Raw genomic sequence first — 27,342 nt, forward strand, 5'->3', positions numbered from 1 at the left:
ATATTCAGTTGAGAAAGCAGGAAGTTATTTATGTCTCCCTGACATGGGAGCATAGCTTGGTCTCAGACGTCGTTTAAAGCAGCGTCAAAGCTATTCAAAACTGTATCAGGCTGGCTGCAGCCGCAGATCAATTGCAGTATAACTTCAGCCTTCTTTTCCCTGTCCTGGCAGCTTCAGGGATGTGCTAGATGACCTGACTAGACTTCTTTAAGCTCATACTCTAAGGAGTCTCTACCTGCAGAAATCTGGGAAATTTCTTGTTCCTTTATAACACAGGAGCACTTAGTAGCAGAGTTTCCAGAGTATCTAGGTAAGTAATAGAGCAGATACTGAAAACCAAGGTTTAGTTTTTTCTGTCATAAATCTAAATTACAATTTTGATATCTTTCAACTTATTCTAAAGAATACAAGTAATGATGCTTCTAAAGGATTCAGATGAAAACACACAACAAAGTTGGAAGTAGTTATACCTGTATTCATATCTTACTACTTACTCATATTTTACTCCCTCAAAAAACATTCAGCTACTGCACAAAAATTGTTCTCACCAGATGGGAACTATTATCTCCTCTTGCCATGAGAGGAAAAGGGAAGGAGCTTTTTCAAAAAAAATAAATTCTGGGGTATAAATGAAGACAAAATTCAAATATCCACAATTATAAAGTTGTACTGGTTAGAAAAGCCTTTTCCCAAACATGAAAAATTAACAGCCTGGCAGCATGGATTAATTATGGATTAATATACATGGCTATAGTAACCCTTAGCTCCCAGTATTTTGAGTACACAGTGTTTGCAGTCACATACGTAAACACTGGCTATCTCGTAGAGAGCAGGATTTCTTCCTAAGAAGAGTACATATAGAAACATGCTTTAGAAATTTGTGTAGTAATCTCTTGATGTTTAAAAATATAATGCTATACAGAATAGACTGGGCATCTGTTTTGGGTTAACTCTGGTAGGCAGATAAGCACCACAGAGACACTTGCTCACTTCTCCCAGAGAGATGGGGGAGAGAATTGGAAGGACAGAAGTTAGAAAACTTGTAGGTTAACATAAAGACAGTTTAATAAATAAATAAAAAAGAAACAAAGAAAAACAAACCCAAGAAAAACAGGTGATGCAAAAAAACCCAATTGCTCACCACCAGCTGACCAATGACCAGCCAGTCCCCGAGCAACAGCAGTCCTGGCAACTTTTATTTCTGACCATGTCCTGTGGTATGGGATATCCCTGTGGTCATCTGGGGTCAGCTGTCCCGGCTGTGTCTGCTCCCAACCCCTTGTGCACCCCCAGCCCACTCACTGGTGGGACAGCATAAGAAACAGAAAAGGCTGTGATGCTGTGCAAGCACTGTTCAGCAATAGATAAAACATCACTGTGTTACCAACACTGTTTTGGTCACAAATGCAAAACATAGCACCATAGAAGCTGCTATGAAGAACATTAACCCCATCCTTGCCAAAAACAGTACAGCATGCCTACTGGTACTCTCTTGTACCTTGAACTCGGCACATCCTCTGGCTAGCATTGCCTACACCTGGTACATAAACGGTGCACCACCATCCAAATGTATGAGCTGCAGTGTGGAAGCTTTATCACTGTGCTGGGATAGCTGCTCAGCAAGACTTACTCACTAGAGTGTCATGCAGTCACATCACTTCCACTCCCAGTACTCACTCATGCTGAAACAAGTTTTATGCCTTGCCTCATCGTTCTGGTAGCTCCAGGCCAGTCTGGGTCCTTCTGTAGTGGGAGACACTGATTTGCCCAATTACATGTCATATTATCTTAGACCCATATAAAACAGGCCATATAAAAGAATGACACCTTCCCTCCTGAATGAACAGTGAGAAGTTAGCAATTACTGTGGTCCATGTGTTATGGCTTTATCTCTCCTACACCAGCTACCAGGTAAGGGTAGGGAACCAATCCCTATCAAGCACACTTCTTTCTGTCATGTGCTAAATGACATTCATGCTTAGCTACACACCTGGATCTGCACAGAACATCCTGAACAGAGGCAGTGCAACGTGTCCATTACCACTGCAGTCCGTGAGAGGCTGAAGCACATGAACAGTGACGCTGTCCACCTTGAACATGATCCACATCACCTAATCCTAGAACCAGAACTCCAGTGCAACAAGGTGCTAAGTCCTGTAAGCGAGTCCCAAAAGAGAAAGGTTAGTCTCAAGGTTTTGCATCATTTTGGAACACAGTATCTGTCACCTATCCTTGACTCTTGGTAGACTCAGACCTGCCTGGTGACTTAAACACACAATCAGCATAATATTGTTATAAGTGAATATGTACAGTCACCATTGTTATAGCAGTGCTTTTGGATGATGTCTGTTTTTCATCTGCATCTTCTCACTTTATTTAAGAACTGATTAGATGCTAGTCCTCATATATTCCATGCTTCAACACAGTGCTGACAGTGTTCCAGAAGCCAGGGTCACCCTTTTCAGGGATGACCCAGTCTACAGCTCACACCAAGAACCAGGAATGGTTAAGACACAGGCAGCAAAGATTAGCCACATCTGACTAAAAGGCCCCCATACTCTACTCAGTCATCTCTGAAGGGTTCAGGGCACAGAGGCTGCTGCGGGTGCAGGGGGTGTTAGAGAAGTCTGCAGGGCTATGACTCCCCTTTGGAGATTGGCTGTAGTGTCCTGCGGGGCTTGGAGGTTACCCTGGAGTTCTGGAGGGCTGATGTCATAGAAAGGGCAGGTCCCATAGCACCCACCATGGAGGCAAGGTCCTATATCGCCTGGGGGTCAGGCTCCACAGTGCTGGGCCCATCGGCAGGGTCGAGGAGGGCCGGGGGGAGGCCAGGCAGGGCTGGCAGGGCTGCTGGGGCCCTTGGGGCCTGGATGAGAGATTGGCAGTACTCTTCATCAAAGACTAAGCTTATTCAAACAGGTTTTTAACAGTTCATAAAGCAAAGCTTCTTTTCCTCTGATAATTCAAAATGGCCAAAATCTCCTGAAGACACTGGTGACCAGAACCTGATATTTGTTGACAGCTGAATTTGTTTACTCCCTGTTTAGGATCTGCTAATGGCAAATTGCTACAGAGAGAAATCAGAAAGCATAAGGATGAAAAAATGTTTTCCACATCATAAGTTGCTATTACCAGAATTACGGCATCCGAGAATTGCCATGAATAACATCTTCAGGCTGTCACAAGAACAAGTGTGCTTTCGTCCTTTCTTCCTTGTTGCCCACGACTTTGTCACACAAACAGTTAAGGTTTTCAGCTGTTTCCCACTACAGACTTTGTTGTAGGTCTGAGTTACCAGCCTCTTTCAACCCCTAATGTGCTCTTACTCTTGAATTATTTTCAAGCCAGAAGAAAATGTCAAAGAAGCAGGATTTTGGGTGGGGGGTGGGAAGGTAAGCCCATGGATACCTCTTTTCCAAAGCTCACTAGGTTCATATATAAGTCACTTTCATGCCATATTTTATACTTGCAGAATGCACAGATATTGTAAGGTAATTTTTAAAGTTGTATGTTAGGTCTAAATATACAATCCCATTAATGAATGACATGGACTGGAAATGGGGTTTATAAGTCTCTCTCCCATATTATATTTTGAAAGTGCAACCCCCTGTATTTTAAAATTGGGTTAATATGCTGTATAATAATAATTCATATTTATATTGCAGCTTTCATTCTGCTAGACCGCAGAATGCTTCCAATTACGTGCATACCACAGTACAGATGCAGCCATCTCTGTGGCAGGTGTAAAGCAGGCAACAGCAGAAGAGAGAGGAACTTCAGAGCTTAAGGCAGTATGGTCAACCTCTAGGCTGAAGCCACCAGCATAGAGCAGAATAACTTCATTTTAAGATAACATGAGAAGTCCTGAAGCCTACAAACTTAGTCTTCTTTTAAAAAATGAATGACAGAAATAAGTGCTGCATGGAGATGAACCAGCATTTCCATTAAAAGTACCACCACTGAAGTACTCTGAAAGCAAAAAAAAGGTAGGTTACAAACAATCTCTTTTGGATGCCTAAAAGCATAATGAAATAAGCAATTCAATTATTACTCTCTTTTTTCAGGAGGAAGAGGATTGCAGAGGACAGATAAAGAATGGAGGGGAATGGTTCAGAGAAAGTTGATTTTAATCCAAAATAAAATTGGAACAGGTCCCAGTCAAGTGATCGGTCTGATTTCTATTCAGTTTTGCCAGCCCGAGTGGGTCCCAGTATCACTATTATGCCCGGTATCATGTGATTAGTCTCATTGAGAGAACACAGTTTACATGCTGAAAGCTGATGGTATGAAGCCTTTAGTGTACACCTGCTTTTTTTGGAAACATTTCAAAGATGTTTCTTTCGGTGTGGCATAGTAGTAAAGTGAAGCCCTGTTTAAAAGAAATGCCTTTTTGGGGAAATGTTCTTGTGACAGGAAAAGGTAAAACAACAACTTCACGTGTTACTCTTTCAACTGATATTAGTTTTGATTTATTCAGCAGAAATTCCTCTTCATCTAAGGCTATTCCCAGCTTTCTGTCCTCTGATACAGAAGTCAGTCCCAAACACTAACACATAACCCTCTGAAGTCAGAAACTAGAGATACTTATGCAATTGTAACCTGGAATTTATGTTTGATAAACTCTTATTATAATCTTCATGCCAGATCTTCAAGGGAGCTTAGCTCCCATCCAGGAAGTAAATGAAGAGGTCAAAAGCTACCAGCTACAGTTGTTGGTTTTTTTAAAATCAAAGATGATGAGAGTTGCAGCTGCTCGGCTCTTCTAAAAAATTGGTCAAAATTTACGAGAGGGCCCTGGGGTAAAATGCTTTTCCCATGGGGATAAAATCTCTCTCTATCTGAAGTTACAATGAGTTGTAGAGAATTTTAAAATGGTCGTGATTATTGTTTGCTGTTGAGTTCTCCAGCTGTTAATGCAGGTGTACTCCTAGTTTTGTCCAAGGAAAACATATATTGTACATTCTTACTGCTAGTTGCTACTGGTTGAGCAAGAGAGGGTAATGGCTAACATGAGCAATAGAAAGCTAGAAAAAATTCATAAGGCAAAGAATCAAAATGTACAGAAAAACAAAGGACTCAAAAAAGAGGGTTAAGCAACACTTCTCTCCCCTCAATTTTTTTCATCTGCACTTCTTATTTAAAACTAAGATTTTGTGGCCTCTTTCCCACTCATTTTCTGCCTTCAAACGTGATAGAGAAGCTATTTTAAAAATATTTCCACAAATAGTCACACAGGCAGATATTTTTTACGAGACTGGAGACCAGTGTACATAAAAGGGCGTGCTTCCATGAAAGAACTTTTCATCTTCCCATCATCTTGGAAACTAGCAGTAATGAAAGTGTTTGTTTCTAACTCTTGTGCAAGTATGGTCTTCTAAGACAGACCAACATGTTATCTCCACAGGCTGGCTTGCCAAGCAGTGAGAATCAATGCACTTCTGGCACTTGATGTGACCTTTTTCCTTCACTCCCTCCAGATCAGATCATTCAGTAACCACTTCACAGGACTGGCACAAATTAAGAATGATCAAAGCTTGGGAGATATTTGATTTATAATTTTAATGGACATGTACATTGTGCATGTCTTTTAAAAATGAGGAACTGTAAAAAACTTAACTGACAGATAATGTGAAGTTTCAAAGAATACTTTTTTTTGCTTTTAATATTTTAATATCTTTTAGTGGTACAATTTGAAAGCTTTAGCTTCTTCAGGGAGATAATCTGCCTGAAGACCACAGTACAGCTAGGAAGCTGAAGCAAACTACGCTATCTGTTTTCTGTATAGAATGTGGATCTACTTTCACCTCAGACAATAATGCAGTCTCAAAGAGCAGTCTCTAATTTCTTGAAAGTCATTAAAATTGTCAAATACCCAACAGATTTTCAAATGAAACCTAAACATGAACAGTGTAACTACATTCATTTAAACTTTAAAATAACTTCCTGAAAGAACAGCACAAACCCATTCTGTAGATAATATTAAACAAACATTAACAGAAATAGATTTAGAACTAAAACAGAGTTTACTGAAATCCATCTACTGCCATTATTAAAAAGGTGTTTATAACAAAATTATCCATTATTTCTTATTCCTGTTATAAAGGTGTTCAGGGACTAGTTTCCACTACCAGAAGAAATATCATATCATTGATTAGGAGTCCTTCTTGTATCTTTCAATTTTCAGCAAAGCTCCTTCTGTCCTAGAAAAGGCAGGTGTTTGATCTGAAAACACATTACTTCAGAAATCTATTTTAAGAATTTCAAGCCTGAAACTAATGCGGCAGGTTTTAAAGCGTTGTTCTAAATAGATTGTCAGTTACTAATCACTAGTGTATTTCTACTGAGCATGCTCAGCATACGTATCTATAGGGAACAGAGGGCCCTAAAGACTTTCTGCTTATTATTTAGGACCACCATTTCATCTCATTTTCCTCTTACTAAGTCACAGAGATTTGATTCCATACTGGTCCAGTTAAGATCCTACAAGGATGACTATTTTACAGACAAATTAATATCAACTTCATTTTCAAAGCTTAAATATTAAAAATCACATAGTGAGAAGAATACCAACACTAAATCATCTTACTCTGTATCTATGGAGTATCAAAGTCTCCATGTCCTGCTTTTTAAGTTTCCCATAACCTTTCTATTAGCAGCAATGGACTCCAACAAATAATTCCCAAAGGAGATTATCTGTTCTTCCCAAAGCCTAAAACTACATGTTCAACTTCCCAAACATTTTTTGAAATTATGTTATGAAAAGCCAGTATCTACAGCTGTTATAAAGGTAGATTGTATAAGCCATATATGCTATATAAAGCTTCCTTCTTAGCACCAGTGGCAGAGAAACCTTCAATTCGACATGACTGTAACTGTGATATATGATACACAAATACATGCTTCATTGGCATCTGCATCGAGATAAATTTGTCCTTACCTTAGTAAATGCAGAATCAGCGTAAGTAATTAGCTTATTAAGAGTTTAAAAAGAGACGAGATGTAATAATCAGGTTGTATCCTCTCCCTGCTCCTACCTCAATACATCCCAAAGTTATTCCCATTTAGCTTCCAAAACAAAAATCAGAATAAAAAAGAATGTTGTCTTCCAGGTTCTGCTTTGCTTTCTGGAGTAAAGTTTTAAAGTAGCACAGGTGTCTGATAGATTCTTACTTAGTCTCATACCTGCAAGTCCTCTACATGTGATTGTTGAAGTGGTGTAGACTGAACAGAAGTATGCCTTGCTATACTAAAATATATACATTCTCAGAGGCAAAGTAAAGGTATTGAATTTTCAGGCTGGAAAATTTTCTTCTGAATCATGAGGTCACAGATTCCAACTGCCTTTTTTTCTGATGAAGAACATATTTGAATCATTTGGTCATTACAGCTTCATTTGATTGAATGGACTGCTGAAGTGGAAAGCTTCTACTTAGCTAGAGCCAAGTGTCTCATAACTTTTGAAGAAGGATAATAGTTGAAGAGTCCTTTTTATGTTTGTTTGCAACGTAAGACCAGAGATTTCTGTCCTGAAGGCGAGGGAGGACTAAAGCAGAGCTACTGACCAGTCATTGCTTAGTTTCTAGAGAAACTGGTTAGACTTATTGCATACATTCATGGAAAATATTGGCTAATAAACAGAAGTTGCAATCCTATGGAAAATAACTGTCCATAGGAAGTGAGGAAGTGAAAACAATAAAGATATGAAATTGCCATTGAATGTGTACTTTTCTAATACAGTGTGGAGATATGTCATAGTTGAACATTACAGTATTTGACATATAGTATTTATTCCAGAACACTATTACTATTATGACATTCATACTGAAAGAATTATCCTCAATTCCCTTCACTCTACAGTTGGTCCTATAAAGATCCAGCTAATTGGTATTTAAACAGTTTAGCAGTTACAGCTCTTGTTGGTTTCACTGTGCCAGCAGCTTCCTTTGCAGACATCGTCTAGTAAATTGTTATGCTAGTAAACTAAATAGGGCCAGGGCACTATGGCATGCAACTGTCCATATTATTTAATTGCTAGTACACTCCTTGGCATAGATTTGACTTGTGGGAACTAGCACTCTTCCAGGCAACACCTGGGCACAGTTTGGAGGGTAAGGCAAGTCTGGGATGGTTCCCAATACACAATACAGACAAGGCTGACATGTTTTAGGGAAGAAGGAAGTTTAGCCATATGGATGTAAGCCATGGTCTGCCACTTGCCCTCAGGGCCAAACAAGGAGCCAGGGCACTTTTTATTTACTTTGTATAGACAAGGACATTGAGACCAATTTTCTTCCATCATCATGACTCACTCTATCAAAGTCACAGATTTATAGCAGATGTGTAAAAGTCAGAGAATCACCACATCTCTTCGGTGTGTATTTTCAGGAGTGAGGAGGAATATAGGAGATGTGTCAATTATCTTCTTTTAAAAGTAACTTAAATGGGGTTAGACCTACTTTACATTTGCCCACTAATAACAGCATCTGCTATATTCTGATTTCTCATCTCTTCTTTTTTAACACCTGTAGGTAAACTGATGCAGTTTTAAATGTAAGGATTTGGACTTAGGTCTGTGATTTTGATTGCTTAGCTCTAACATCACAAAATAGGTTGTCAGAAGTTCATAGTTGCTCTCTCCCTTTAATTTGCTGCTTCAGAACATCAAGGGTTTTTTGTATCAGTTTCATTTATATTGACTAGCTTTGGTCATTAGCAGCATGGCGCAATCCAGTATTACAGTCTGCTCATGGATGAATGTGCACCCAACAGCCTGCTTTACCTGTAACTAACTGGGGCAGCATTCCTTTTCCTGTCACATATTCTGCTCAGATCATGCAAGAGTGAGCAGTACATGTTTGTTTGGCATTCCCACACATACATCAGAAAGCAAACACCTCATAGCCCCAGGATGCACAGTAGGTAGCCTTATACTGAACCTGAGCTTTTGAGTATCTTTGATGTTACCTCTCTGGAAAAAAAATCTGTTGCCATGAGGAACAATTCCCCATTCTATTATACCAACACATAGGGGCAGGTCCATTGGTTAGCAAAATTACACCTTAAGATAAGAAAAATAAAAACCAAAATCAAAAAAACCTTTCTGTAGTGTTAAGACAAAATCAAAATTGAACAGATACAGGGGAACAAGAATTAGCCTTACACCTTTCCTGTTGCTAGTGTGTCATGTATTGTTATTTTCCTAACCCAGCAAAAAAAACCCCAACCCTTATCTTATATGTAAAGGATATCTCCCTCTGTTTACATGCACATGAGTTACATGTCACTCATTTAGGCTTCCTGAGATTTTCTTCTCAATGCTATTGGTATGTAGCTGTGATGTTCTCATCCCAGTTTGTACATTTTTACGCTTTGATGGTTTATTTGGCTTTCCATTCATATTGTTTGAACTACCTGGCTCCTTTTCAGACTCAGAAGCCCTGCTGCTAACATGATACAGCAAGCTTACAATGCCCCAAATAAACATAATAGAGCTGGGAATTACATACTCTCTTCCTCATACAAAATCCCACCCCAAAATGACCCTTCTTTCACTCTCCCTCACAGGCACATATACACAACTGCACACAGTTAAGGCTCCTTACATAAACTCAACCAAACAAATAATTTGGCCCTTCAAGCACAAAGAAATTCTGCTGTCTTATCAGCTTCTCTTTCCTGATTCCAGCAAGTACCCAGTCTTCCAGGGTGCTTTGTGTTACCCTCTTCTAGTGCTACTCCACAGACCCCACCTGTTCCTAAGATATATTTGGTCAAAGACATATATATATATATGAAATCCTGGGGGGTAATTATTTCCTCTCTCTGCCTGCCTTGGCTGTTCCCAGCACAACCCACATGAACACAACATGTCTTCACAGAGCACTATACAGACTCTCCAGGACTACAGCATACTGACTCAGCATGCCCATCATGTGCTTCTCCCAGACCCAGCGGATATTTCAAAGCAGAAGGAGCTCCCACCCATCTAACCTATTTCTTCACCTCTCTGTTTCCCAGGTACATTTGACAGTCCTTCACTCAAGGGTAATATTCACTTTTTGCTTCTTTTTCACCACTGATACTGAATAAATAAAAGTCAGGAGCGGGGGAGAAAAAGATGGAAAGAGAGGAAAATGTAGTAATAGAATTAGATCTAAAAAACACCAATAGAGAACAAACAATTTTCCCCACCTTCTGAGATTTAAATATATATACACATAGCACTGAAACCCTGCTTGAAGTGTGTTGCGCAAATGCTAGAACAAAATGAGTAGAAACACTCTGGAACTACCTGCTTTCGTGATTCTGTACCATTTGGTTTTACTCTGGTCAGTAACATGAGCAACACATAAAACTCTGAAAAATCTGGATGGCATAATAATGTAAAAACAGACTAACTTGTGAGCAATGAATAATTTAAACAAAGGAAAACTTTTTTATCTCAGGAAAAAAGGTTTTAAGCTGAATTTGAATAAGGTCTGATCTTTCTTTTATATAAATCAGTAAGTTTCCAGTGGAAATGGTAAGCAATTTGTGATATTGTGTTGGTTTTGGTATGCCATTTTGAGACTTTCTCCATAAGTCATAATTTATCACAAAATTAAACATAATTATAGATGAAACTCAGATTTGTTTGAAGAGCAATTACAAAAAAAGGAATAGGGAAAACACTGGTACACTTACAGTCTAATGTACTACAGTAAAGTTCACAAAGAATATGAAAAGAAAAAATACAGTAACAGTTCCTAGAGAATGGAGATTTTTTGATTACTGTCGCTACTTGCTTAAGAAGTAGGCTCTTCCATGACCAGAATGAAAAAAATAAGTTTCCACAAAATTTAAAAATTCAAACACACAAAGACTGCGAAATGACAGAGCTAAGATCGTTCTTTTAAAAGGTTTTTTTTTGTAGTTAAATATTTTCTCTTTCTCTGAGCAAATAAAAATCCCTAGAATTTGATCATATGGCCTCACATTGCCAAGACTGGTTATCTGCCAAACTGGAATCATTTGTTCCACTGCACTAATTACTACCATGCAAGCATATGAAGCAACTGATGGCAGCAGTAGATTATTGTCCTCTACGTGTAGCAGAACTAGAGCAGAATGAGGCAGAACAGAAAGGTTAAGGCAGCCGAATCCTGCCTGAAGAATTGCAGCTGTCTCTGCCTCTGCTACAGAGAGCCCATGTCATGGCATTCGGGTCATTTCAGCCAGACATTGAGCAGGTCACACTTTACCTTTGGTTCCAAGCCTGGCACCCTATAGCCCGATTGTCAGAAACAACAGTATCAGACACTCCTACTAAAGGCAATAGGAACTCTGCTTTGAACATAACAAGTTCCACATAACACTAAGTGTTCTGAAAAATCTGGGGATTGTAAACTAACGAGCCAAAATTAATGAATTTTATCCTTTCTGTGCTGTAGTTTTTCATCAGAAGTGCGGCTAATGCCATGTTTTATCTTACCCAGCTACTGCAAGTGCTCAGGTACAACAGCAGCAAGCAACACAGAGAAATTAACAAGAAAGTTAATAATTTTGTCTTCAGTGGAAGATTGGAGGAACTGTAGTTCCTTGGATCTTCCCTTTTGCCCTTCTTGAACATAGGAGTGACCCTGGCTTTCTTCCAGTCTTCAGGCACCTCTCCCAGTCACTGTGACCCAGCCATCAAGAGTGGCTCCACAGTGACATCAGCCAGCTCCCTGAGCACTCATGGGTGCATCCTGTCAAGCCCCATGGACTTACGTATGTCCAGTCTAAGTGCTCCCTAACTCCCTTCTCCACTGAGGGTAAGTCTTCCTTGCTCCAGATGTTTAGGTTGTAAAGTGATGAAAGAACTGCTTCCTGATAATCATATCTTGTGCTAATGCTGCATAAATAATACAGAATAATACATCATTAAAGCAAAAATCAGCATGTGTTTGGAATGTTCTCACTGCTGCAACTATACAAAGACCTGCCCCAGGGAGCCAGCCATTTAGCTCAGAAGACAAATTTCTGTGATGAAGTTTGCTATATTTCACAGCTGTATTTCATGAACAGGAAAAAGAAAGAAAAGAGTACTACTATTCCTAAGTCTTATTTATTATATTGCTGCAGTTGCTTTTGCAACATCTATGAATTTTATTAGGGATGAGTATCCTACTGCTCTAAGCATATATAATGCTATAGATTACTAGAAGTCTTAAGCATATGTCATATATTCAGCAAAAAAAATACCTGCTCCAAAGAACTCCCAATTCACAGGTTAGAGGAGGAATGACAAATATATTCAAAACCAAGAGAAAGTAAGTCACATGAGAATTACAATAATATTCATTTGCTTGTAGGTATAAAAACAAATAAATAGGTATTAAACTACTAAAAAAATCTGAGACAATAAGGAGTTCAGGAAAAATGAGAGACGTACATTGGAAAAAATGTCTTAAAAGGGCTGTCAGGTGACATGGAATTAAGGGGAAAAAGGAAGGTTTGGCACACTGGATAAAGAAAATATTTGGTGCATATAAGACAGATATTTTTCAGATATAAATTTACTTCTACCTCACATAGACCTTTCTTCTAATAATGATGATAAATAAATGACATGAAAAAGGCTAGGCAGAGAATCTATTTTATATAAGCTTCATACCCAGAAAACATCCAGTCTAACATTTCCCCTGCAATTCATTCTTGTTTTCCCTTCCATTTAGTTTCTTGCTCACATATTTTAAAGGCCGTTGTCAACAACCATGTTGATATTGGCAGCTTTACAGCTGTGAAACCAGAAGCATTATGGAAGTCAGGCCTTCCCTCTCAGGAGCAAAGGGAACAAGGGGTTGTTTGCTGACTGCAGCACTCTCTGTCACCCCCGATACAGAGTTCGTTAAAGCCTTAGGGACGACCAGCCTTCTTGGAAGCAGAGTTGTTGTGACAATGGGAATCGCAGAAGTTGTGAACATAAGAACATTAGACATTTTAGTAAGAAGAAAAGGCTACTAGGCCAAACACACCTGTCTTTTTTGGTTTCTCTTGATTTTGTCATTTTCTTTTTTTCAGCATCTATCTCAATATTCCCTTCTCCAGAAACAAATACGCTTTTCTACATATTTTACAGTATTTGCTTATTTTCTAAAGCCATTCTGTTTGTGTATTCCCACTTGCAGGCAAGAATCTGCTCAGAATTCTTTAATCTTTTTCAGAATTCTCTCCTGTTTCTTGTGCTCCTTCCCAGTACCCAAGTGTATTTTACCAATTCCTTTCATATTTTAGGAGTTATTGGCTCAAATATTCATCCTGCCCCAGCTTAAATGGAAATCACGTGAACCATGTATTCTCAGAGAAACACCTGCCCTCTGCACAGAAAAACAAAGAAAGATTCTAACAGGATATTGAACAACATTGAAAATAGACTCCAAATATGCAATGCTAATTGATGTAGATTGCATACTTGAACACTGTGCTTAATTTTGCCCCTCTCCTCCAAAGAAGAGTATAGTGGAGAAACATATAGCCCCAGAAAGGCAATATTATGAGAAGCCTACTAATATTCCAATTAGATTGTGGGAGTAATAGGTGCATTCATTTCAGAGAGGAGATGAAAAAGACAGACTGTGAGGGGTACATTATTAAAAGTAGTGCACAATGGCAATAAACTAAAAAACATTTCTGTGTCTTCACACCCAGTTCAAGGATGAGTATATTTCATAATGTTGAAATAGTTTTACAGTGAATTAATAGAAACTTTGAAAATAATATGCCTTTAATTGTCTCATTAATTAGCACAGACCAGTGGAGTAGTCAAGACAGTGGCATTGTTGTGCATGCGCTACACAAGTGGAGAGCATCAGACAGCACTTGCCAGGGAAACTGAGAGTCTGCAGAGAGAGAGAGCAGACAAAGGCGGCGGAGAGACTGAGCACACACACAGACTAAGTGCGACTACCATCTGGGCCCACTTAGGGGTGGCTTGGTACAGACGAATGAACTAAGTGGGGAAAAGGGTAGCAAGACCGGACACTGAAAGAGACGAAAGGAGGACCAGGCAAGGGAGAAAAAACATAAGGGCAGGCATGGAGCAAAGCTGGTGCAAAAAGCCTGTCAGGGAGGGAAGGAGGGAATGGGCACAAGAGTCATTCAGCTCCAGGCAGTGAACGCCCAGCGATAGCTACGTGAAGGTCACTGCTTTGGCTGCTTTGCAGCTGCTTCTACTGCCGGCAGTCTCTGCCTCTTCTCAGCCCTCTCCATGGCCAGTTTAGGGAGGGCATTGGTTTAGGGGGCACCACCTGGGTCCCAGCATCCCCACAGTAAAATGGCCTCCCAGGCAGGCGGATGGGCACGGCAGCACCAGGGCAGAGGTGACCGCCCTGCGGTAGCACTCCCTGACTTCCATTTTGCATGTAAAGCCTAAACACAGCTTATACTCCCCCAGTTAACCTCTGCAGTTTCCTGCAGCTAGATGAATGTATTCTAACAGGTAAAAGGAACTATAGTTTAATGTGAGAATGAAAAATGTCACGTGAAGTGATAGCAACTAGCACTAACAGTTGTCCTTATGTTATTTCTTAATAATTCAAAAATGTTGAAGGATAAAAGTGTGGAGAAGATAATTTATGTAAAAATACAGGCTTTTTTAGACATGTAAACACTTTAATCCCTCAAATTAAATGGTAGGAGGCCAGTGTCCAAGGATGGTTACCAGAGTAGTCTGCATATTAATCTGGACATTTATAATGACTCCTACAAGTTGGGTTTTATTTTGCAAAGTTAAAACAAAGTTTTGCAAATGACCAGGGAGTCAGCAAAGCCCACCTCTGTGTCTGGCAGATGTTAAATGTAGTGCTTTATTTATTCTATACCATCTCCATCTTCCAATATGACTCATTAAATCTTCTTTTCTATTTGTATTCCTCCTTTACACCAACAGTACTTTGATCACTGCATATAATAAAATACTGTACAATTTTTTCATCAGTGTATTAGACTCTAAGCAAACTGCTTATGCATAGAATAAGGGAATTTGCATTCAATAACTAATATCCTGAGTTCCTGCAGGTAGTATATTAAGTCATCAGCATTAAGAAAGGTATTTTGGTTTGCTTCATGGTAGTCTCAGTAGACAGGGCTACTTTACAGGCTTAAATTTTATTTAAATTGCAAGTTGCTTCAACAATGAAACAGCAAACAAGCCAGTTGGTGATTCCCCCTTCTCTTTGTTGCTCCGCTTCCATTAATCCGTATATAACAGGAGTGCAGAAGTCTGGGCAGAAAGCAACAGAAGGGTTTTCACCTAACATGCCTATGACCATTTTGATTTGGATCCTGGAACATTTATCAACCTGTTCCCCTATGATTACACATCCAGTTATGAAAACCCATTAGCCTTTGTTTTAGGTCCAGTGGCAAACAGCGTGGTGGTAAAGCATTCTCGGAATGCCCTCTGACACATTACAGCCAAGTTAGTACCTCATTTAAGCTGCTTATCTGAAATCCATACTGTGGATCTGATGGAGGGATTTAGGATCAGAGAAGGCATGAGCATGCAGAAGCGAACTCACAACCAACTACTTTCTAATATTTTTAATCACAGCCAAGGAAGGTGCTGAAGTTCAAAATGTTTAAGAAAGAAATGTGAAACACAGTACTAAGAAGAAGCTGATCGATATTAAATGAAATGCTGGTTGACCTACTGGATGAATCTCTTCCTTTAGACCATAGCAGGAAAACCTAATTCCTAACTTCTTTTGGGAAGTGATATGTGTACACAAGCCATGCATCAGGACCACATCTGGAATGTCACATCACATGGACAGACAAAAGACTGATTTTGTCCTATAGACATTGCTGGGAGGGAAGTGGGGCAAAACTTAGCAGTAGTCCTTTGCATGAAGAGCCCAGCGTGATCCAGAGACCTACTGCAGACCACATCTTACAGCACTGCAGATTGCAAGCTGTTCTCAAACCACTTAAGAAAAATGGAAACATGTTTTTCTGTATAGTTTCGTACAGTTTCCTTATGTGTAGCCAGCTATCATTACTTTTTGTGGTGGTTTTCTAATGGAGAAAGCAAGATTTAAAGAAATAAAAAAATATTAATCTTGGTTTGTCTAAACCAAACACCTGACATGCTACCAAAGTACCAAGAAAACTACTGAAAAACTTGCATTTGAACTGATTGAATTTCATGTGGCAGTACTCCTTGGTACTGTGGAATAAAACTGTAAGTACTGTATGGCAGATTTATATAATACAAAACAATGTACTGTAGTAAAACAATGATAATTAGGAAACTAAAAAGTGAAAAAAGTTTCTGCTCTTTCTGGATCCACTGTAACAACACAGGTATGGCAAATGTTCTATAAAAATAACAAGACATGTCTAACAATAGAAATTATATATTTTAACAATCATTACAATTGTATAAATGCCTCCTGTTCTCCACTGCTATGATCACAAGGCCATAGCCACCTATGCCTTGCCTGAGAATAATCAATGCCATTAGAGAACTGGTGACACATCAGACTTCGTGTAACACATTAAGTGAAAAGTAAATGTACTCCAGGTTAGTACAACAGACATGTGTAACTCTACTCAGACTGAGTGCCACGCTCAGGGAATTCCCTCAATGACTTCCCTGACTGACAGAAGAATCAGTTTCTGATCTCATTCAAGACTAATATAAATAACAGGATTTGCCTCTCTCCTCTACAGCTTACAGCTAAGACAAATATATGGCACTGGTCATCCAGGAAAGCACTTTTAAGAGGAAAATCCAAAATGCCTTAGAGCTTAGAGAACAAAAAACTCAGATAGCTGAACACTGAAAATATTGCCCTAATTACTTTAGGAATGAAACTGACTTCATTTTTTAATAACCAAAGGCTAAGTCTCTGACAATTATTTATTTTTAAATGACCTATAACTAACATGTTTTAACATGGAATATGAAAATCAAAAGATAGATCAAGGAAATCACAGCTGCAATGAAAAGACATAAAGCAGCACCAGACTTTTCACAGCTCTCTGCAAGTTCTAGAACTTTTCTTGTGCTTTTTTCCTTGTTTCTCATATTCAAATAACACAAATATCCTGCTCAGAATGCCACTCAGAGCTGATGGCAAATCCCACATCGTAGTGGCTCTAGAAACCATCCCCCATTCTCAGTGTCTCCTGGCAGCAGCAGTTTTCTGTATGTCTGGTTGCAGCACTGTTCCTCATGCTTTGATACAGGTCATTAGGCTGGGTCTCCTGTTGGAACTATCACTTGAAATGGCAGCCCCCAGGGGTTATGCTGCTGCCAAATTCAGATCAGGGGAGTGAAAAAACACATTTTCAGATCTTTTGAAAAGCTGCTTTTAAACTCCTTGTTCAAATATAGATAGACTCTCATTACGGTCCTGATTCTGTACGCTGATTGTGTTGAGATGGAATCCAATAACAGGATTGCAGCTTAAATTCATTTTCCTGCAGGCACTCAATATTCCCTCTGAATATCCCTACAATAATAACACTTTGAATGCATATTCCACATTTTGTCTGTGGAATTCAAAAGGGTGTTATAAACATCCAGGGACACATCCTGTTCTCTCTGCAGTAGTTAGAGATCCTCCCCAGCTGAACATCTCCTAACACGCAGAGCAAAGAGGGCACTAATCTGTGGAGTGAGGCGCTCGGCGTGACCCTGCACAATGAGGTGGAAAACAGAAATCCCTGCCAATAAAACAGAAGCTGTGGGAGTTCATGCAATTTTGGATCTGTGGAATAAGAGCTGCCAACCTCTTTTTATGAAAATGATTTGTTTTGCCACCCAGCCTTCCTTATGGGCTTGTCTGTGCGCATCCAGGACTGTAACAGACCCCAGTTCTTCTGCCCATGCTCCAACCTGGACAGACACAAAGCAGATTCAGTCAGGGATTAATCGTGCTAACAAAGCCTTAAGAGTGGTAGGTCAGACCTGGCTGACATCCAGTCAGCCTGAACAGCAGGCAGAACGAGCCTGACCACACGAGTTGGTACTTGCATTCAGTGTGCAAGATGTGATTCACCATCTAAGGACTACTTAGAAATGATACACTTATTATGTAGATTAAAAAACCAGAATCACAAATGTTAAAAGAAAAGCCAGTGCTGACAGTGACAGATCTAAGCATAGAATTCAGTATGTGGATACTACTCTGAGGGTGTAGTATATTTGCTAGTAATGATCACCACTGTCTAATGATTAATAACCACCTGAACTCCAAGCCCATTTTTTTATCCTTATGGAGAGCTACAGAGACACCTCCCTTCTGAAAAGAGGCTGGTTTTTGCGCCGTTACATGTGACTAGCAAGGTGGGAACAGCAGGTGACAGATTCATAAGGTTTTCTAAAACTGGTGTGTGTCAGTAGAGAAAGGGTTCATTGCTGTAGCCTGTACAACTCCTGGTTGGCTAACTCAATGCCTACAGCTTAGTGCTGCATAGAAGTTTTGCTGCTAATTGCCTTCCCATTTCAGCTAATTCTTTGCTGCATGAGCTAATCGGGTGTGGAGCCAATTTTCACAGCTTCCAGGGTTTTACATGGCTTTCCATGCTGCAGAGCTACAAACTATCCTTTAATTGAATTAAACACTTAATTGTGCTCATAAATGTGGAAAGAATACACCCTCCCCACTAAGAAATAGGGACAGATATTGATCCGTAAACTTGAAACCTCCTTATTCCCAGTTTAGTAATAATACTTAAAATTTCGAAATTGTTCTAATTGCCAGGGGTTTTTTTGTTGCTGTTGTTGCAGAGATTTTAAATAGTAACTATTGTCTGGGGCTTTTCTAAGCTTTCTAGATACAAATAACTAACTGGTTTTCCATAATTTATATTCAATAAGTATTTAAAGGGTAATATGCAGATTTCAAAAGATGTCATTTGGGTTTTATGCCAGTTACTGTATCACAGTACCAGTGTCGCTACACAAAATTATAACGGTAATTATGTACTAAGTAATGCACATTGTTGTACACTGTTACTTAAAAGTCATACTAGAGCAAGATTAGTCCTTCTTTTCAGTGTTGCTGTATAGTTTGTAATACACCCCAGAACTTTATCCCAAGCAGGGATAATTACGATGTGGACACACACACAAGCACACACTTACACACACAAGCAGAGATAATGTGAATGAAAAAGGCACAGTGGAAATAATTTCATTTTTCTTCTCATTGTTTTTCACCCTATTATTTTTTGTTAAGAAAGAGAGACAAATTAAAAATAAAAATTCTACTGAAGATCTCATAAAATTTCACATCAGTGAAGAAACTATTACTGCAAATTAAAGAAAGAGAGGTGGAGAGGATAAAGGGGAAACTAATGGGACTTTTAAGCACTAAATGTATAAAACATCTAGTTTACGTGATGCATTAACGTCAGCCTGAATTATTAAGAGACACGCCCCTTGCATCCCCAGGTCGTTTACAATATCTGTGTAGTCCTCACCAAAAGTTCTGGATGCTTTGTGCTAGAATCACATTCGCTGATGAAGCACAAATTTAAGAAGACAGGCAAAAGAAGCCTATGTGACTAGGGATTGATAATGGTCCATTGGGCCTTTCACCTTTATATTACTAGTTCAAATCCAACCTAGCTAAAGTAATGGCTAAAAGTTGTTAAGGTCTGAGAGCTGTTCAGTGGCCTACGTGAAATGAATGCAATGATCTTCGACCAGCTCCCTGTGGCATAGCAGTCAAATCACAATTCTTCCTCCTGCCTATTTTTTAGGGTGACTCCTCAGACTCTGTGCAAAGAGGGGGAAAAAAAAAAAGCCCTGGGAATAGCATCTCAACAGTCTACCTTCTCTGCAAGCAGTAAATACCATAAGCTTAGGGCATTTAAACTTATTATTACTGAACAGCAATTTATATTGCATTAGCACCAGTGGACCTTGACTGCTATCAGACCTATGAGCATACAAAAAGAGATTACTCCCTCTTCAAAAAGATAGGTAATACACATATGAGAGAAAGGACAGAAGGACAGAATCAACTCCATGGATTGTATTTATGCTTAACTGCAATCCTCTGCCCCAGTCATGCTACACTGAACAAAGGCTTCCAGCATACCACTCTTCCCAGCACTAGTTTCAAAACACTACCCTACACTTCGATTAAATATATCAGCAAGTGGATTTAAAAGCATATGTACAAAGCCAGGGCATTTTCCTATCTTTGTTGTAGTAATGTATATCAGTACATCACTGGTATGATTATAATAAATTCTACTACAGTTTTGAAATAGTTTCTCAAGACTATTTAAGGTCTTAAAAATAGACCTTATTCATGGAAAGCTTCAGTTTTTGCCTCTGTTAAGAGTGCAGTGGGATTGTGGCTCCACTGCTTTGCAGTACCGTACCAGATAATCTTCAGATCAGCACAGCGGCATCTGACCACCTTTACTCTGAAACAGATAAAGCTGTAAAATCTCAATGTCAGATGAGGCAACAACACTCAAATCAGAGAAGGTCCCAGATAACATTTTTTAAAGGTCACATCCACTACAGCTAAAAGAAAAAATCCCATAAAAACACAAATACCTCTAATGAGTTTTAATTAAAGTCAGTGGATAAAAGTAAAATACAAAAAGATGTAATTTGGAGACTTAGAAAACTTAAAGCAAAAGAAATGTCCATTTATTTAACATTCTTGGTTTGCTTTGTGATAGTTTCATCACTCAACCCATACTGCCTTTCTCATTGCTCATATGTTTTTGGGCATTTTTGTGAAAAAAAAAAACAGTAAAAGACTTTAAAATTATGTCCCTCTATTCTCATTGTATCTCAAATGCTCAGATGCTTTTTGAAATGAAAAAGCTTTTCAGAATAAAAACAGTTTGGTAACTGAATTCATGTCCCTCCTCTTTACCCTTACTCTCTCCTGTCTTTCACACAGCCAACTGTCTGTCTCAGGAATCAATACACATATGCTTAGACCATCATACAAATAAATTTGTTCTGAGCATTTACTTATGTTTCAGCATCTTCATTGACTTCTGAGCTTGGAAACATTTTACATTTTCTACTATATTACTGGCATAATGGTGACTCTGCTAAGCTTATTTTTCAGCCTCAGAAACATATTTAATCTTGTGAGGAAGAGCAAGCACACCAGGTGAACAGCATGAAAATTTTCAGTATCCTGTTTGCCTTACGGGGAGAGTGAATTTCTACTGCAGATTTAATGTGGCAACAGAAATCCAGAGTTACAGCATTGATTAATATCTGTCAAAATACAGAAACCCAAAGCAAAGGATCCATCCTTAGTTTCCTCTGTTGTGCAACTATGTACAGTAACACCAGGATAAATTCAGAGATGTCAGAAATAGTGGTTAAACAACATAGCAGTAATGCACGTTTTTAGATGCTGAGTGCAGCAGAAAGGCAAGGATGAAGTTAGAAAATAAAACTGTACTTGACAGTGAAATTTAAGACATATTATGAAGTGGACTTCCCAAAATTAGTTTGCCTACTGCAACTTTTCCATCTTTTACCCCAATCTCTATATAAATTGCACCATATTCACACATACTTAAATAATGCACAATTTGTCCACTCGTATATGTTATTTTCATTTATGAATTATTTTTATTATTATATTGCCAAAGGTTAAAACTGCATGGACATCATGCCAGGTCCTTAGAACATATGCTATAATACACTGTGTAGATACACCATCAGAGAACTTCAACAGATTTACTGGTATGGGATTAAGAACCACAGATTAGATCTGTTAGAAAGAAAGGAATCTGAAATATTTAGACATAGCCTTGACAGGAGGATCTGAAGAGGCCCGAATCAAAGGTAACATCAGTATTATTGACGTGACAGACAAGATGGTGACTGAGAAAACAAGCAATAAGGAGGGTCTAAGAGGGAAGCCCTTTTTTAATCAGGTCCATCTTGAGCTGCTATTATAATATCTGGAGTACAGATATAAATCTGAGTCAGTAGCACAAAGATGTCAATTGTATTTATTTGTGGGTAGGACTGTAGAGGTGATGTGTAAAAGGAGAAGAGAGATGGATCAAAACTAAAACTCCTTAGGATTTTGGCAGAAGTCTGATCAGGACACTTCAAAGTATGAACAAAAGGAATGATTACGGATTTAGGAGGAAAACAAGTAAACAATGGAGCCAAAGATGCAAGGTATGATGAGATTTAATAAGATCAAAACTGACAGTGTGAGAGGAGAATTAAGAATTGACCAAGAGAGAATCATTAGGTAATTTGGTGAGAGTGGTTTCAGCTTACAAGGTCAGAAGCCAATATGAAGGGGTTTATAATAGCATTGAAGATCAGATGCTTTTAACTGAATGTGAACGTGTAAATAGCACAAGTGATCCTGGAGCAACAGTGGGAAGCAACAGAGAGGGAAACAGAGTCAGGACAGTTTTCTAAGGATTGGAAGAGTTAATAAAGACTAATACACACTTGAATTATGAAAGGAAGTAGCTAGAGAGACATAGTCAAGAGAAGATCAGGAGAAAATGACATCAAGTGTAACAGAGGTCAGGAAACAGGGTTAGAAGGGATCACTGGGGAAAAGATAAGAGAGAAGAACAGATGAGAAGCATTTACATCTGCATCAACGGACGAGTAGAACAGTAGTGTATCTAGATAGCTGTATAAAAATCAAAATAAAAATAATCACAGTGAGGGTGGAACAGGGTACACAGAAATGTGGAATCTGGATCCTCCAACCTTGGAGACATTCAAAGCAGCACAAGACTCCAAGCAACATGATCTACCTTTGAAGCTGGCTCTGCTTTGAGCAAGAGGGTGGAGTAGATGACCTTCAGAGATCTGTTCCAACCTGAATTACTGTGTGATTCTGTGTAAGAAGGACAGAATAGGGGAAGATAAGCTGGAGAGATGGAATAATCATTTCACAGTTTATCAGTTTGGATGTGTGTGAAGAAATCATCAGGATTTTCATACAGCTTGATGTACAACATGGGCCCTTAGGAACAGATTTTCAAAGGTACTTTCACATCCGAAAGTGCAGTAAGTATCTAGTGGTATTTCCAGGAGTGCTTATATCTAAGTCTTGACAATGGAGATGAGATTTCCTATATAAGCAGCTTAGCAGTCTGGGCCCTTTATAAAATCCCAGTCAGTACTGTACAGGTCTTAAACAATGTGTATCACCTTTGAAATCTGACCTCAATATATCAAGATAAGTGGATCCAAGCTGAAAATTAAAAGAAACTGAAGGGAAAATTAAACATAAATAACTATATAACAGCTATATTTCATATAAGAATTCACCCTATTCATGCTTTATCATGCTTTAACAGTTAATATTCAGTAAGAGAGTATAAATAGATTTGAATCCTTCTACCATAGTTGCAAGCAGCATATTCCTGTAAGTCTCTGCTCTTTAAAGTATAATAGAATATTTTTGATGATGATGAAACATTCTTATGTTAATGACCACACCAAAATCTCAGTCCTTTGCCTCTCTGGAAAAGAGTAAACAGGCTAACAACATGGGATCTAGGCAAATCTTTCATCAAGATTAGCTTCACTTAATAGTTGACATCAGAGAGATGTACAGTGGGTCATGTGAGTAGGTCAAAATCCCAGACTCTATCAGGATTTTGGAAGATTATAAGAAAGGAACTGTGACAGCGGTGCCAGGAGTGTGCTGTAACAGAATGTTAGATTTCTGGGTTAGTTAACACTATTCTTCCTCCAAGGAGAGAACAGATGCAGGGAAAGACCTGAATTTCTAAAGGCATTTTTGCTGGTAAATTATACCTTACATATCTGTGCTCCCAACCAAAATACATGTTCTGAAGTTTCAATGTCAAATGGCAAAAGTATAAAACAGAGACCCAGATTCCTGACTATGCAGAAGACAGTAAGGATCACATCTTCAGTGTAGGATCTTTTCTGCAGCAGCATTCATACAGTTAAGAGCAGTTTAGGGGTGGCTCTAATCTTTTCCAGCTGCTCGAGGCTGTCGCAGGGCTATTGTTACTTGGTCATACAATAACGAGTACATTCCCTACCAGTTACTAACACCAGGTAAATGCAGGAAAAATGGTGACTGGAAGTGACTTTGTACATTCCAACGGATATCTGGTCAGCATATAATCCGCTCTTTTTGTGAACTGAAAAGTCAACTTCTTTCGAACCATTTAAAAAAATCAAAATAAAAGCAACATTTCTAATGTTTAGCAACTACAGGTAGAGTGTCAGCAAGTTTTACTGCTGAATATTCAAAAATATATATTCCTTGGAGGTATCTTGTAAAATAAAAAGGACTCTGAGTAATAATAATACAATGAAAACTAAGCGGCACATGTTCTTAAACAAATGACATGCATAGGAGTAGTAAAACGCTCTCTTACACATTCTGTAACAAAAACACAATCAAAGCTGCTTATTTAGCTAACAAAAGGCTGATTTTCTGATGTTAACATCTTCTGCCTTTAACAACTTGAGAATCAGTGCACGACTCCAGTAGTACAAGGAACTCCTCACCAAATCATGCTAAAACAATATTTGCTTTGAATAGGTTTACCTAAGTACACAGAATCATAGAATCATAGAATCAATTAGGTTGGAAAAGACATTTAAGATCATAGAGTCCGACTGTAAATCTAACGCTGACAAGTCCACCATTAAACCATGTCCCTAAGTGCCACTTCTACACATCTTTTAAAAACCTCCAGGGATGGTGACTCAACCACTTCCCTGGTCAGCCTGTTAAGGGAAAGAAAAAAGGCAGGTATTGCATGAAAAATACTTTTAGTAGAACTTCTGTCTGAAGATAATACCCCATTTGTATCAATGTGTATTTCATTTTACTTTCCCCAATTTTAGCTTGGTTTGTGCTCAAGTACTCATTATGCATCACTCAAACAGAAACAAAACAGATAAGAACGTTACACATCATTAGGGAGTATAAACTCAGCTACCATGGACAAAGCCCCAAGCATCCTAAAGCTTCACTGAGAATTGGAAATAGATTTCTGTCTTCTAGTTTTCAGGAAATGAAAGGAAAGAGCTTTCTGATCTTAGATATCCATGGCACTGATAAATAGAGTAGTCACTGTGGGACTACTCACATAAATAAGGTTGTAGAATCAGGCCCATCATTCTTAATTTAAAAACATCGCTTTCCAGACTCAGACCAAATGAGCAGAAAATTTGGTATGTTTTTTATTAGAAATTTAAAAGTATGAACTAGAACATGTTTGTCAGCACGAAAAAGCTTTTGTAAAGGAATATTTCTATTTGAATGCAATAAAATGTCTTTCTCTACTAATTAGACTCTATCACAAGGAATCAAGACAATGCCATCATTGTGCCATGTGTGAAATCTAGCAGCCACAAAAGGTCCTTTTTTGCCTCTGCATTTAATACACAGGTTTGTACAAACCTAGTGGGAGGACAGCATTTACTAGCTCCATGAAGATTTGTTACATTTCTGTGCTGATCATAATTCCTGGTTCACATCTACATTTTAAGCCAAAATTTGGCAAGAAATACAGCCAGATGAGACTATGTCCCATTTTCCTGAACTGTATAGGAAGTAGACTGATTTTGCATGCCTGTGTCTACTTTGTTTAGAGAAAACACTTCAGTCTTGTTTGTTATTTCTCTAAGGGCCCATTTTCTTGACGATGAGCTCATACCAGCTGGGATCTAAAAAATTCCTACCTCCTGGAGAAGGAAGGGATCGATGCTGTTTTTCTTTGTTGCCCAATGTGACATAGCATGGATAGGTGCTCAGCTCTACAAAATTGTTCTGAGCTCCCTCTACAAAGTAGTTCTGAGCTATTCATCCTGCCATGTTAGCCAATATTTAAGACCAGTGTGAACTGGGAACTGCACAATGTGCTTAAAGCTGAGTGAGGTGATGATGCCTGTGAAGGCTGTAACTGATCTAGGCTTTACACACTTTTAGTCTTAAACCTTCATAGAAAAATCTGTGAACTTTGACAGCACATAAACCTACACCATTGTCCTTTGTTTGAGCTAGAATCTGGCCATGCTTTTATGCAGGTCTTGCAGCAAGAAAAAAGACTCGATTGCTTCCACAGTGGTTGAATTCTGCTGTTTGAACAATTCATCCCCAGAAGACAGATGGCTCTTCCCATAATAGAACTAACTTGGAAATAATTTTAGAACATCTCAGCATAGACAACTGTGGAATATGTCCCTAAATACACACACCTGAGTGACAAAGCAGTGAGGACACTAGTGTCAACAGAGCTCACATCCGCCTTGGGCTACCCCAACAACAAAGACAGGACAGCGTAAGCATGAGTACAGGCATGGTCAGTGCACAGCTCAGTTCCTCCCTCTTACAAATAGGCTCTTCTTAACTCCACAAATAATTCCTCCTGAGTTAAGAACATGTCATTCAGATCAAAGAGCCACTTCACACAACTCAGAGACTCCTGCTGTGAAAACAGATGTATATACCTTCTTCTTCATAGAGTAGTTACATATTTGTACTATATTTGACTGTAATTTCCATTCATCTTCTCATTGGTATATGCTCTCTCAATGCCTCACCACCTTCATGCAGTCCAAAAGTCCCCCCACACTGACTTGGGGCATATAGATCAAAGGAGAAGGAAGGTGCTGTGCACAGAGTAATGGGCTGCAGGAAACCAGATTTAAAGTAAAAGGGCAAGATAGGGGCAATTCTGGGGGAACAGGAACAGTGGTGAAATATGAGCAGTAGCTAGTAGCTCTGAGAAGCTCAAAGGTAATACAAACCATGAAAGCATAAGCATCACTTGAGGGGAGGGGGGCGGATAATAAAACAGTGGTCAGAACTATGCAAATGAAGGTTTGGAAACATTCAGTTGTCTCAGGTTTAAAACTTCGCAATCCATCAATGATAGCACTCATCATACAAGCTGTAATACTACTCTATTTGAGTGTAATCAATGTTTTTCTTCTTTCTATGGTATCTGTGAAGTAGCTATTTTAGTATCTGTGAGACAGTGTTATTCCCATTTTATTGATAAGGAACCGTGTCATAGAAAGACAAGAGCAGCCAGAAGATGTGAGCAACGCAGAGAACTGAGCACAAATCTCCCATATTTATTCTAATAAATCTCACCATCATTATTGTCTTGCTTCAAATCCAATATCCTTGCCCTCATTTAAAATATTCCCCACAGACTCCATTATAAAGCTTAGGTTGTCCTGGCGTCTTTTTCCAAAATCTTTTATTGATCATGTGCTCTTTCAAGCTCCCTGCCAGGAAAAGAATGAGGCACTAAGATGACAAAGCAAAGTGCAGTGGAGTGGAAGAGCCAGAAGCAGTGGAAGAAGAGAGGAGTACTGTGATGCTTCCAAGAAATTGT

At 38.9% G+C, this 27,342-nt stretch overlaps 1 protein-coding gene across 11 annotated transcripts in view; it reads right to left on the reverse strand.

The window, feature by feature from the left end:
* The window catches only part of MYT1L (myelin transcription factor 1 like), a 314,269-nt gene that overhangs the window by 192,694 nt on the left and 94,233 nt on the right, over window positions 1-27,342 (reverse strand). For 6 of the 11 annotated variants that reach the window (XM_074819982.1, XM_074819974.1, XM_074819972.1 and 3 more), the window contains exon 1: window positions 1,991-2,085. The exons of 4 other annotated variants lie outside the window; for them this stretch is intronic. In XM_074819982.1, coding sequence (XP_074676083.1) covers window positions 1,991-2,071 — 81 coding nt within the window. In that variant the 5' untranslated portion in view covers window positions 2,072-2,085. Of the gene's footprint in view, window positions 1-1,990; window positions 2,086-17,757; window positions 17,864-27,342 lie in introns of those variants that run through there. One more of the 11 variants, XM_074819980.1, reaches the window with a different exon arrangement.

This window comes from Strix aluco, chromosome 3, assembly GCF_031877795.1.
Source record: "Strix aluco isolate bStrAlu1 chromosome 3, bStrAlu1.hap1, whole genome shotgun sequence".
Taxonomy (NCBI): Eukaryota; Metazoa; Chordata; class Aves; order Strigiformes; family Strigidae; genus Strix; species Strix aluco.